The sequence below is a fragment of the Echiichthys vipera genome (genome assembly GCF_963691815.1).
Source record: "Echiichthys vipera genome assembly, chromosome: 12".
Taxonomy (NCBI): Eukaryota; Metazoa; Chordata; class Actinopteri; order Perciformes; family Trachinidae; genus Echiichthys; species Echiichthys vipera.
Window position 1 is genome coordinate 5,836,935 of NC_139837.1, and position 13,814 is coordinate 5,850,748.

The 13,814-nt window shown below is 43.1% G+C and overlaps 1 protein-coding gene across 3 annotated transcripts in view; it reads left to right on the forward strand.

The window, feature by feature from the left end:
• The window catches only part of fndc3ba (fibronectin type III domain containing 3Ba), a 102,166-nt gene that overhangs the window by 61,178 nt on the left and 27,174 nt on the right, over positions 1–13,814 (forward strand). For all 3 annotated transcript variants that reach the window (XM_083924056.1, XM_083924054.1, XM_083924055.1), the window contains exons 8-15: positions 5,813–5,871; positions 9,163–9,314; positions 9,430–9,489; positions 9,660–9,798; positions 10,334–10,387; positions 10,723–10,847; positions 11,927–12,101; positions 12,838–12,924. In XM_083924056.1, coding sequence (XP_083780182.1) covers positions 5,813–5,871; positions 9,163–9,314; positions 9,430–9,489; positions 9,660–9,798; positions 10,334–10,387; positions 10,723–10,847; positions 11,927–12,101; positions 12,838–12,924 — 851 coding nt within the window. The remainder of the gene's footprint in view (positions 1–5,812; positions 5,872–9,162; positions 9,315–9,429; positions 9,490–9,659; positions 9,799–10,333; positions 10,388–10,722; positions 10,848–11,926; positions 12,102–12,837; positions 12,925–13,814) is intronic.

Genomic DNA, 13,814 nt, shown 5'->3' on the forward strand with positions numbered 1-13,814 from the left:
CATTGTTAATCTGATATAGCCTTGATATGCACCTCTGACTAGTTTTTTTTCTATCTGCACCACCAGACCAAGAAATGACGCAAACTAATGACCATTCACTAACCTTATGGTATTGGTAAATTCCCTCGACAAAATGGAAATCTTCAATAGGGGGGAAAAAAACAAGAACTAGAGGCTCCTACAGTCAATTTTGGTGCTACTACTGACTACTGCATTGAGATCAGTGGTGCGCATCTGCACTGCGCCTACTGATGATGTCACAAAAGTTTGTGTAATCCTTGCCTCACATCCTCCTAAGCCCTCTCCTCCCTCTTTCCTTTCATCCTTCACTTTCTCCTCCACTCTGTTGATCCCTGGCTCGCTCTTCGTCCCTCAATTTCCTTGCGTTTTTGTACCTAATCTCTTAACCAGACTCCTTTTGCCTGTCCTCTCTTTCTCCGTCTCGCTGCGGTCTGTCCTTCAGTATCTCTCCTTCTTCCTCTAAATCCCCCCCTCTCGCCTGATTTTGGCCCGGCCTGCTGCCCCCCTCCTCAGTTCCTCATTCCTCTACTTTTCCTGCTGTTGGTTGTGCTCCCTCGCTCCGTCTGGCTGTCCCCAGTAATCAAACACAGGCAGTTAGACGCAGACAGGATGTGAGGTCAGACAAGGAGAGGAAGAGAGGGTACGTGGGCAGCACAAACAGAAGAGAGAGGAGGTGAGGCACAGTAAGGACAGAGAAGTGTGTGTGTGTAATGTGTAGTTACACTGGGAAGAGATTCAGTTTCTGTTTCAGCCGTCAGCATCAGCTCTTTGTGGTTCTTCTCTATATTAAACACTTAAACAGCTGGACTCAGCAACCACAGCAAGTCATAACGCTCAGCGGTGAGGTAAAGCAGCAGTGCTTTTCAAATTTTATTACTAGTCTCCTGAAATATTAAATAAATCTTGTACTTCTGTCACAAAGTTTCTGGGTTAGCCAACTTGTTTTCATAGCGCTGAAGTATTAGTCTGTCTTATTCACCGTAGAACTGTTTGGGCTTTAAGTACCTAAAGTACATAATACAGCCATTAAGGGCGCACTCACACTGTCCTTCCGCACCGCGCCCCAGGCTTTAGGGTACTTGTCCCCCCTCCCTCTCCCCCCGCGCCCCAGGCCCGTTTGTACTCACACCGCCTGGGCCTCGCGCAAATGCTTCTTGCTGCCTATACGTCATCACGCCGTAACACGTCACACGCATTGATTGACGTCATCACGATGCGTCGCTTTGTTTACAAATCTTTCCATAGACCTCAGAGTTTTTGTGCGTCTTGTCGACTGTTTTTGAATCTTTTCATCGACCAAATCTGCAGTAAACACTCCACCTCCGCATCACACCAACGTGAACCTTTCACCGCCATTGTTGTTGTTGTTAAATGTCCGCGCATGGTCCGTCCTTCTATTTACTATGTCCGAACAGGCGCACATAAATGACGTCAGAACTGCCGTAGGCATCGTGCTGGTTCTCGTACACGTACGCGCGCTCGTGCTCGTACATGTGCACACGCGCTCTACAAAAGCCAACCTCTCTCAGGCGGGCCGTGGACGGCCCGCTGGCCGCAGCTAGGCGCGGAGCGGGTGCACTCACACTGGTCAAACGCACTAGGCTTTAGCCGAAAAAAACGGTTTTGGCCCGGTGCGGAAGGACTGTGTGAGTGCGCCATAAGTCTATAGGGTCAATCAAGTCAATGTTTTAACCCAGTGTGAACTTATGTTTGGTTCACGCCCCCCTCAATATTTAGAGCATGTGCATTTGTCCTAATAGAGAGGAGTCTAAGTCTAAGAAGTCTAAGTCTCTAAGTCTGTCCTCTCCCCTATAACAACATGGAAGTAGCAGCACTTTTACCTTGAAGAACTACTAGAACGCGACTCATTGCAGCAACAAGGCCTCTGGTAAAGTAGGGGTAACCTGCAACCTCAAAGCAACGATGAAGTAAACATAAACAACGATAAGCTACTCAAATAAAGGCACAAATAAGAGCGACAGTAATAACTAAGAGGCTGAATTTTAGTCTGTCAACTATGGCGAGATTTAAGTCTCAATATTAGGAAAAAAAGATTGCAATATTTTCAGAATAAAGTCATAATAGAATCGGTTGCTTCGAATCATATAATATTTTTTTAATTTGAAATTTTCACATATGTTTTTATGTTTTGTCACCTATGTTTTTACCTTTACATGAATCGAGACATTTCCGCCATAAATCGATCCTCACAAATGCAGAAATGTAGGTGTTTGATGCTCAGAGGACCTTAGAGAGACTCCCGCTTCATATGTTTTTCTTAATACTTTTTTTCTCTTTGCCATGGTATCATAAGAAGTATGAAGGATTGTTTTTTTGTAATACTAGTATTGTATCGAAGTTTAAAATTCTGGTATCGGGACAACCTTGTGTTATTATTCTACTGTAACTTGGCTATTAAAAATGGCAGGTGTGTGCCGCGTATCTCATTCTAACTCCAGCTTCTAGTACCAGCTCAGCTTGCATGGAACTTTAACTGAGGTGATGGGAAAGAAAATACCATGTTTCTCTGCCCCTGGAAATGGCAGAATGGGATTTTTACCATTTTACAGTAAATGCAGAAAAACTAAATTAACTTCTCTGGAGCCTATTAAAACTGAACTTCCAGAGAAGAGGTTTCTCAGCCCTGCATACTGTTTGATTATTACCATCTATTATTTGCTGAACGCTGAAATGATGCTGTAATGGAATTCCACCTTTTCTTTTTTTAACCATGGTACCTGCACCAGACAAGTAGCTACAGGACTGCAGCATAAACAGGCAATATTCTTCTTTTTCACCCAACTGTGATGGATGAGTGGAAAAGGCTGGGTCAGCCTGTAAACTGACAGAGCTGTTCGTGTCTGGAGCTGTCTCTCTGACTCTGCCATTATTCCATATAAGAGAAACTTTTAGTTTGGTCCAAACGGATGAAAGGGAACAAGATGAAAAAGAAGCACGCTAATGAGCCAAAGTGTCTAGCAGTGATGCAGAATGTGTACTTCACCTTTTGAACTTTACCTCCAACACACACACACACACACACACACACACACACACACACACACACACACACACACACACACATACACAGTAGCTTAACCTTTTCCTCCTATCACCCATCACCAATCTCCTGTAACGTGATACCGGGTCTGTGGAAACACACATGCACACTGTGTCTCTCCCGCACTTGCTTTTTTATTCTGTCTAGCACACACATACATACACACACACACACACACACTCACACTCACTCTGACACGGAGGTCAAGTTGAGGTTGTGCTTCCATGACATCACTGTTGCCATGACTCATAAGTGTACCCCCAGGCACAGTAAGGCCCTCTCCCCCACAGAACCTGTCAGAGGGACTTTCTCTCTCTCTCTCTCTCTCTCTCTCTCTCTCTCTCTCTCTCTCTCTCTCTCTCTCTCTCTCTCTCTCTCTCTCTGTCTCGCACATGCACATGCACTCGCACACGCACACACAATCTCTTGCTCTGAATATGCTGTGTGTGTGTTCTGTTTTTGTGTCTATGTATGTGTGCAGTTGTGGGTTAATGCCCATTTAATTCCGTCCTGTATTACTGTAACACAATCATCAAGCAGACTTGGTTTCATACAGGTCTGACCCTCACTCGTACACACCCATGTGTACACAAACACAAACACACACACACACACACACACACACACACAGACACACACACACACACACACACACACACACACACACACACAGACACACATCCTGTGTGATTTACAGTGGTCAGACTCAGATGGGGAAAGCAGGCCTCCTCTGGTCGGAAAAACCTCAACTGTGGGGATCACACAGGGGGGAAAGACTTCCATTACCTACACATGTGTACACACACACACACACACACACACACACACACACACACACACACACACACACACACACACACACACACACACACACTCACACACACTCAGTTAAACTCGCCCTCCTAACTACCCCGAGTGTCCAATAAATCACCTTTAGGCACATCCTATCACTGAACCAGACGTGTGCGTGTGCGTGTGTGCGTGTGTGCGTGTGTGTGTGTGTGTGTGTGTGTGCGTGCGAATAGTCCACTCAAAATAAAAGAGCAAAAGTAACCTTTATGAACTTTAGGGCTTTAATTGATGTTGTGATTTTTTTAATGAATTGATTAATAATTAATTCTACGAAATGTCAGAAAAACTGAAAAGTGCCTCATGCAATATCTCAGAACACAATGTGGTGTGTTTAAATGGCTTGTTTTGTCCAACCAAAAGTCCAAAATCCAAAGATATTATCAATTTACAATGATATTAATTGTCAACTTATTAATGGTTTCAGCACGACCTTATTAGCAAGTCAAATCATTAATAAAATTCATAATAACAAGCCACGTCATTTTCATATATTCGTATATTGTATGGCATCTGTATAAACAATGAAATCAAAATAAATAAAAGTAGAAAAGTACTTCAGGCTCTAAGAGAAATATGTCAATCCTGTTTTCTATGTAGGCTTGAGGAGTTATAAGGTCAAGCAGCTGCATTAAAGCAGCACAGTCATTCTATACATATGGCATTGTATTTAATATAATGTCATACGTAACAAGCTGTACTGCAGGGCTGCAACAACACTGCTGACATCAGATGATTATGATGTTGATTATTCACAGATGCAGGGACGATACACATTATGATTTCTAGAAGAAGAATTCCTTTATTAGTCCCACAAATGGGGAAATTCAATTTTCTCTCTATTATTATTATTTTTTTTCATTTTACACACACACAGGCCCGAAATACACACACATGCTCAGACAGGACCTATATACATGCAATTAATGGAGAGATGTTAGAGCGAGGGGGCTGCCAGTGACCAGCGCCCCGAGCAGTTGGGGGTTCGGTGCCTTGCTCAACAGCACCTCGCTAGTGCCCAGGAGCTGAACTGGCACCTCTCCAGCCACCAGTCCACGCTCCATACATGGTTCACACAGGGACTCAAACCAGCAACCCTCCGGTTCCCAGCCCAGTCACCTATGGACTGATCTACTACCGCCCCTATGAACTAATGCCCCTGAAAGATAATGATCAGTGCCTATGTACAGAACAGGATAGTCACGGTGGAATATGAGTCATGATCTTTTTTTGTAATCCCCGTTTCATTTGCTCTAGGTCAGGAATTTGTGACTAATGCCTTTCTGTGGAGCGCTGGATAATTGAGGTTTTTTTTCCAACGGCTGTGCTCATCATGACTCGATGGGATGAAATAGGCAGTTGCTGGAGAAAACAAGCGTTGCATCACACACCCATAGGCAACAAACTTTAAAAAATTTAGGTCTGTTTTTAGTCTATTTTCGGCTTTTTCTGTTTAGTGAATTTTTTCTTTCTTTTACGGATGACTGAATTACCTTTTTATGTTTTCACAGACATCAGGGATGATTAGTAATGTTGGCAGAATTTTTGACCCGACAGTTTAACAAGCTAGATGCAATCCTCAGCTGACCTTGGACAATAATGAGCCACAGGCTTGTGGGAATTGAAAACCCTCACTTTGTCAATCAGCAGCCCGTTTTCAGCAGCACTGCCAAAATTGCAAATGTGCATCTGTTTTGAAATATGGAAGTATCAAATTTTTCTTTCTTTTTTTTAATATCTAGGCATAAAAAAGTCGGGAGTCAGACTCAAATTCCGAAATATATGAATTATGCAGTAATGACGACAAATGCTCCCATGATCAGTGCTGCTCTCTCTTCTTGTTCTTGATAATTACTCGTTTTTTCCTCTCTGTTTCCTCAGATCATGACTCAGAGGGGAAGCGTGTTCAAGACATGCTGTCAACAATCGACAAACCACAGGTTGGTATGCATATCTATTCACCAAACCACACACACTGCTGCACACACACACATACAATACACAGACACACACACTCAACACATGTATAACCACTTTCATCAGTCTCCTCTTGTCTGATGCCATCATAACTGGCATTAGTGTCTCTTCTATATTTCCATCCTGTCTCTGTGATTAACATAAAAATCTGATGCTTACACTGAAAAATAATAACTGCACTGAGTTGTTTAAGAAGTGTGTCTCTCGTTTTGAAGTCATTGCAGGGCTTTTAATGAAGGTAAACTGCCATGTAAGCTCTGCTCACCCTGGCCACATGAGGGCAGCATCTGCTCATCCACGCTGTTCACTTCCCACTATGCCTTTATCAGCTGAAAACACCAAAACAGCTTTTTTCCCCCCCTTCCTCATGGGGAATGTGAATGAATGATCCGGAGCCTTGCAGACATGGTTTTAAGAGGAATTGCTCGCTCCCAGTTAAAGCAGTTAGGTCAGCAGTCTGTGCAATTGGACCATTTGATATCTGCAAGCTTATAACAGATTGAAATAGACACAGAGAATGGACTGATGAGAGAGAGAAAGCGAAAGGTAAGGTTAGAGTTTTGAGCCCTTCAGCAAATTAGAAGTGTGCAGTAGCCATTTATTCACGCTCATAACCTCAAATCACCTCTCCACTGATACAGCTGGTTTATTCTAGTCAATACTGAGAGGAAAAAGAAAACGGAAAGGGAAAGAAGGAGGAGTTTTGAGATCTCCTTGCTATCTTGTGTCATAAACTACAGATGTGATGTTCCGTCTCTTCTAACACTCCATTCCCTTAATGCATTTAAACAGGAGGCAATAGCTAGGTATTGTTTCACACTGTATAGGGACGGATATTAAGTTTTAAAGTCCTCCCTGCAACAACAGAAATGCCTGGTGATGGATTCAGCTGTGCTCCATAGACACGGTAGCAGGTGTCACAGAGCCAGAGCGTATATGAGAAAAGGTCTTCATTTAAAAATGTTCACAATATTGTTCCTCCGGTCGTATTGTTTCCTTTCATAGCAGGAGGGAGTGTCTTTCTCAGCTAAATTGAGTGTGTGTGTGTGTGTGTGTGTGTGTGCGTGTGCGTGTGCGTGTGTAATTCACTTGTGAGTTCTCCTTTTACCTTTTTTACACTTCGTGCTTGAAGAAAGATGTAGCAAACACTGAAGACCTTAAAGGTCTGTGTGCTCATAATAGCACTAGCTACATTTCCACATGATTATTGAATCCATATCTTAGCCGTTCTCTACACAGTGACACTAATGAGGATATGCCATGTAAGTGATATTGTAGAGTGAGCGGGTCAATATAGCAAATTAAACCCCAGACGTGGTGATGCAGGGCCCCTGTGCAACACTACACATGATGTCGCTTATTACACGGCCCCTTACTAAAGAAATCATTAACTTTACAAAACATCGATTTAATACATGACCTTATTGATTTAAAAATGGTCCTCAAGAGTCTGTGATCAGAACTGCATCCGTAGCAGTGGTCTGTCATTCATAGCAGCAGAACGCCGTAATTGAACAATCAGAATCGAGTATTCAACAAAGCCGTGTAATTAAGTAGATGGAACTTTCTTGTTCAATTGATTCATTTGTATTTGGTTTAAAGATATCAAATACATTTAACCATAGACGATGTGATAGTTCTTTTTATTTAGTTTACTACAGATACGGAGAGGGGATGGATGCATGGACGTAGTCTCTGTGACGTCACCCAGAGGTTTCTGAAGAGCCATTGTGAGGCTCGTGTGGGTGGCTCTGGCTTTTACCATTTTACAAGTACCAGACTTGACCTGTTCCAGCTTAATAGTTAGACTCCCCAACCGGTCAAGACAGATGGCCGTCCTCCATAGAGCTGGGTCTTCGTTGCCACCTTACTCTGCTGGGGAATTGTTGGGTCTATGTAAATCATAAATGAGTCATAGAGTGTGGTCTATACCTAGTCTGTAAATTGCCTGAGATAACTTTTGTTATGATTTGGCACTATAAATAAAATTCAAGAAAGAGGCGGAGCATAGGTGCAGCTGAGTCTGTCTAAAGGAAGCCTGGTTGCTGAGCTTGCCTCCTGTGACGACCTCTACTTGTCACTCAAAGCGTCCACGTCCTTAATTATGCAGAAATTTAAGCATGAATACAATTTAAACCTGCCAGCCTCCAGTCGCTTTTTGAAGAACTGCAACTTTTGGCACATTTTATTTTTACAGCCCCAGAGCCTGCAGCTTGTGTACACCTGACCTTTCTGATAGGATGCTCACATGGTATATGCTCTTATCTCTGTGTCTTACAAACACTGATTAGAAGACGAGGACTGATGATGGATGTACAGTATAGTAGCCATTAACCACCTCACTTTCAGTGGCCTTTGTGTAACAAGGTGTCAGGGAAATCATTTGTAGATGACGGACAGGCTATCTTAGTCATAGGGCAAGAAGAACATAAACCTCTAATGGTGTCCTTCCTTCATTCATCTCTGTTTCTCGTTCTCTTGTTTTCTTTGCATTTCTTTCTGCGTCTTTGCATTCTTTTCTTTCTGCTTTCTGTCACATTGTCTTGGTGGTCTCAATGTCTTTTTGCACATGAAACTGTTGCTGCATTTATCATCAGGCCATTCATTACATGGAAGCCTTATTTATGTAACCACAGTCTACATGAGAAAAGTCTGATTTCCATCTTAAACAAAGGCATTCTCGGGCATGTGGACACAGTGATGTGATCTCATAAAACCTGATCATTGTAATCAAAATTCTCCATAAAACGACTTGCCTGTCTCTCAAATCTCTTCCTGTCTGTCTTCCTCAAACGTATTGTCTAGGCATGGTTGGGGTTTGCATTGCCCTCAAGGCACATTCATCACCTATTCAATGGATGTGGAGTCTGGAATAGCAGCAGACTAAATCACGCTAAATAGGCTCACCCAGCATGTGCCGCAACTAAAACTCCCTAAAACATGCAGACACTTGCAGGCATACAGTTAAACACTCAAACACACAGGCCCCTTTTTCCTGCTTGTTCATTTGAACTTGTGTGTGTTCCAACCACAATTGACACAACGGACAAAGAGCAGCAGAATCTGGGATAATGGATTCAATGACACATTGTTTTACACACTCACGTACAGAGCCCAACACATGAACAGGCATATAAAAACACAGATACACATTCAGGACTATAGCAAAACGCATATCTTGATAGAAAGATTTTGCATGGGTAACCCTACTTGGTTTCATTGTGTATATAACATACAGTATGTGTGCCTTTCAGGTGTCCAATGTGCAGGCACGGGCTGCACGACTGTCCTGGGCCCCTCCGGCAGGGCTGGTGAGCAGGCATAGTAACGGGATGCCCGTGCCCTGCTCCTACGAGCTCTCTCTCTCAGATAAGGGGCGAGACGGAAAATATCGCCTTATATACAGGTTGGTATACAAAACTTCAGCATGTATCCTCTGCTACACCAGCTTATCATTCTGGGGTAAGGGAAAAACCCCTCCTGCTTGATTGTATTTCTTTAAAATTGTGTGCGTGTTTCAGTGGTGAAGAACTGGAGTACCATCTGAAAGACCTAAGGCCAATGACAGACTACCATGTACGGTAAGTACTTTGAGATTTTTGACTCTCTCTGGATGTTTCTATTACTTTCATACCTGTGTTTTGATCACATTTTCTATGTTCCATAACCTGGTTGGTGTGTTTTCCCTATATCAAGATTCTAGCTTCATCTTGCCGTGAGGATGTTATGACTTGTGTGTTTTTCCCTTAAGGGTGTCCGCGATGTACAACTCGGTTCGAGGGTCGTGTTCAGAGGCCAGCTCGTTCACCACAAACTGCAGCGTCCCTGACGTCCCGTCAACCCCAAAACTCTCCCACCGCACCAAGAGCACCCTCACCCTACAGTGGAAGGTACAGGACCACAAACACACTCCTTTTTCACCACAAAGACCTACAGTAACACATTTCACCCCGATAAACATCACAGTGAGTTATGATTATGGTTTTGAATCATTCTAAATCTACAAACTCTCTTCTGAACTACCAAATTAGATTTCAGTATGTTTTATTTCATCGGTCTGCGTGTACCCCCTTTTCATTTGTGCAGTGACACATTCTGCACAACTATATTGGTTTCGTTCACCTGGTTTATCTACTTGTTTGACTTTATCAGCCCTGTAGCACCTACGCTAATAGAAAGACATTCCTGTATTGCTGCACGATGCCGTCAGTGCCCATCCCTCCGCCCCCTCTGACCTTTTCTGCACAAGTAATTTTTGTCCACTCACACTGTCACAATCATCTCACTGATAGAGTGACATCAGTCACCCAGACAGGATATGAGGCCAATCATAAAAACACGGCAGGTATTTTATCTGTCTCAGTGTCCGATTATTTCATCCTGGGCTAATCTCTCCGTCTCTCTCTTGTCTCTTGTCATCCACAGCCCCCAGGCGACAACGGATCCAAAATCACAAACTACCTGCTCGAGTGGGATGAGGTGAATCTTTCTTTTCGCTTCTTCGCATCTGTCATGCCTTCCCCTTATTTAAAACAAAACAAAACAACACACTCATACCTATCACAGACGTCACTAGACGGATGTTAACATTTAGCTCCTCACACAAGATGTAATAAGTGCGTGAATCATGCCTTTCCAATCCTTATCCGTCCCTGCTCTCCTTCTACCTTTCATACTTTTTCACTCTGTCATGCATTTTGTTCCTCATCTATTTTACTCTTTTCTTTAATCTCCTATTGCGATTAATCTCAACCACCTGTTCTTGTCTTACTTTATTTTTTCATCAATGCATTCATCTCTTCTCTCCTCTGCAGGGAAAGAAGAACAGTGTTTTCAGAGAATGTTACTTTGGGAGCCGAGGACACTGTAAGCTGACACGACTGTTCCCCGCCTGCGGCTACACGTTCAGAGTGGCCGCGCACAACGACATTGGCACAAGGTACCGATTGCTATTAGTGAAGACACAAATGCGTGTGCTGTACACACATACACTCGAGTGACAAATGTACACATCTTGAATACCACAGGAGGCAGATGCCATAACTCTTTAATGTTCCTTGTACATATACTGTAGGACATTTGGTCCTTAATCTGATGTGAGGTGTCCGACCATATTTTTCTAGTACCCTTGGACACTATTCCCATCAAAGTCATACACAATATACACACTTTGATGATAAACTCTGAATATATCTGTACACTCCCATAATTGTGGACAGATACACACAGACACACATATGTCCACCTATCATGCTGCATGTAACATTAAGGCTCATATTTTTTTCATTTTCCCTCCATTTCCTCTCTCCTCTCATCTCCGCTCTGTCATTATGGCGTGCGGCCTGCGGTCGTTAGGTTGACAGGGGGACGGGAGGAGGTAATGGAGGGGAATGAGAGCGAGGGAGAGGAGATATTAGCTCTCTAGAACTCAAACCGGCCTTAAATGCATCCTTTTGGCTTGTTTCCCGTTTGATGCCACGGACACACATACATAGTCACTACACGCTAGCTTTTGATAACTCACCTTTTCTCCTCTCAAACCCCTCCTGCTGGTCATACATTCAAATTTTTCCCTTCCTCCAAATCTCAAATTGACAAACCCCCCTCCTCTTTCTTTTCCGTCTGGCTTCTGACATGTTTATATCTTATTTTCCCCGTCACGACTACTTTTTAACATTCCTCCTTTTATTACCGCCACTGGAATCTTCCCACACACACCCCCCCCCCCCCCCCCCCACCACCCCCTCATCCAACCTGCAGCCCCTTACGACCCTTGCACTCCCTTCACAGGAGCACTGATGGTAGTGTCCTTTTCTATTCCATGTTTCCACTCCTCCTTTATAAAAATGCCCCTCTCTCCGTCTCTGCTGAATTCGTAATTCATGTTGCACAGCCTCCCTTCACTCTTGCACTGCAGGCCCTTTTCCCTGAAAGTAATGATCCGAGAAGTCAATAATTTTGCTTCAGCATTTTAAATAAAACCAAAATGTGAATGAATGGAAATGGGTGTTTTTGCAGTGGCTTCAGCACAGAAGTGGTGTTTTACACTATGGGCACCCTGCCTGCTCTGCCTCTGGCACCGCGGTTGGTCAGGGCGGGAGTGTCCTGGGTGACCCTGGAATGGGGACGTCCTGAGGGCAGCCCAAGCGAGGAGCAGCTCAAATACACACTCGAGATCCAGGAGGATAACAGCGTGAGTGTGAAACACACTTAGACACAATATTACATTATAGGTATGAAAACATTTCTAAAGTTTTTGTTAGTGGCACAGGTTCTTTTCCATTACATTTACAGCAGCCCTCATAGATTTGAACCTGGAGGGAGCTACATGCAATTCGTAAACATGAAACCGTAATATGGTTTTGTGAAACTTTCCATTTTCTTTTTATTTGATTGAGCTCTGTGCTGTCAGTCTCTTGAATCCCACAAGAAAAGAAAGAGCTGAATTAACAATTTCCACACGAAACTACTTTATAAAAACAGATTATAAGAAAATAAGAAACATGACTTGTTTAGTGCATTGCAAAATAATTTGGGTAAATGTACAGTAGTTGCACAGATCAGTAATTCACATATTACACAAGCATACACACAAAAACACTTGCCTTATACACACAGTATGAATGAGCATGTAGAAAAAGTGCACCAAGTGCCCCCCCCTCACATGCACACGTATATAATGCAAAAGTCAGCGTTTATTGCATCCATATGCTTGAAAGTGTACACGTAAACTAATAAACGCTGACAAGAACACTCTCTCTCTCACTCTCTCTCTCTCTCTCTCTCACACACACACACACACACACACACACACACACACACACACACACACACACACACACACACACACACACACACACACACACACACACACACACACACACACACACACACACAGACTACTGACAGTGTATCTGTATAATCCACAGGGAACAGACTTTCATCCTAAGTACACTGGAGAAAACTTGACCTGTACTGTACAAGGCCTGAAGAGGAGTACACAATATAAATTCAGGGTAAGTCACAATGTTATATATATGTGTGTGCGTGTGCGTGTGCGTGTGCGTGTGTGTGTGTGCGTGTAAGTTCCTAGCTTACAGATGCACTGTGAATGTTTTTTTTTCTGGAGCTTTGCCGATTATTGTACCTGATTTCTCAATGTGTGTTATGCCAAATATGTGTGTGCGCATGTGGGCCATGTAATATTCCTAGCACACAAGCACAGCACTACTTAGTTTTTCTAGTTTTTACTTTCCATCAGTTTCCCGTCAATGATGTTCTCTTTCCGCTAATATTTCCATGGATACCAATCTGTCCAGGTGACTTTCAGTGGTAATACAGAGGACATTGTGAAACAACATGTACCGAAAGTGTGTTTGCGTTATTATAAATATGGGCGCTTGTGTGTGTGTGTGTGTATGTATGTGTGTGTGTCTTGTTATCAACGGTGTATTATGGTGTAATCCTCTCAAGCAGTACCTCTGAACTGAACTACACACACTCACATGTACCTGTCCTCACTCACACTGTCAGATGAGGTGACAGAAGCAAACATACTTGCTCACACACAGAGAGACCTCTGTGTTCTTTGTGATGTTCATCCGTTGTGAACAACATCAAATTGATTTTCTATAGAATAGGGTAATGGAGGGAGTAAACTGGAGAGCAATGAAGGCAGAGGAGCCAGGAGAACCACAGATGAAGGAGCACAGAGTAATTGCTCCAATTTATCAGGACACTTTCTTCTTGATCGATAGGCCTCTTTTTTTTTTTTCTTTTTTTTTTTTTTACATATTTTGTCATTTGCTTCTACTTTAACCATTTCTCTCCTCCATTTTTCTCCCTCATTCTTCACGCCATCCTTCCTCTGTATCCTCGTCTTTCCATTCTCTTTCGCTCCCCTTCC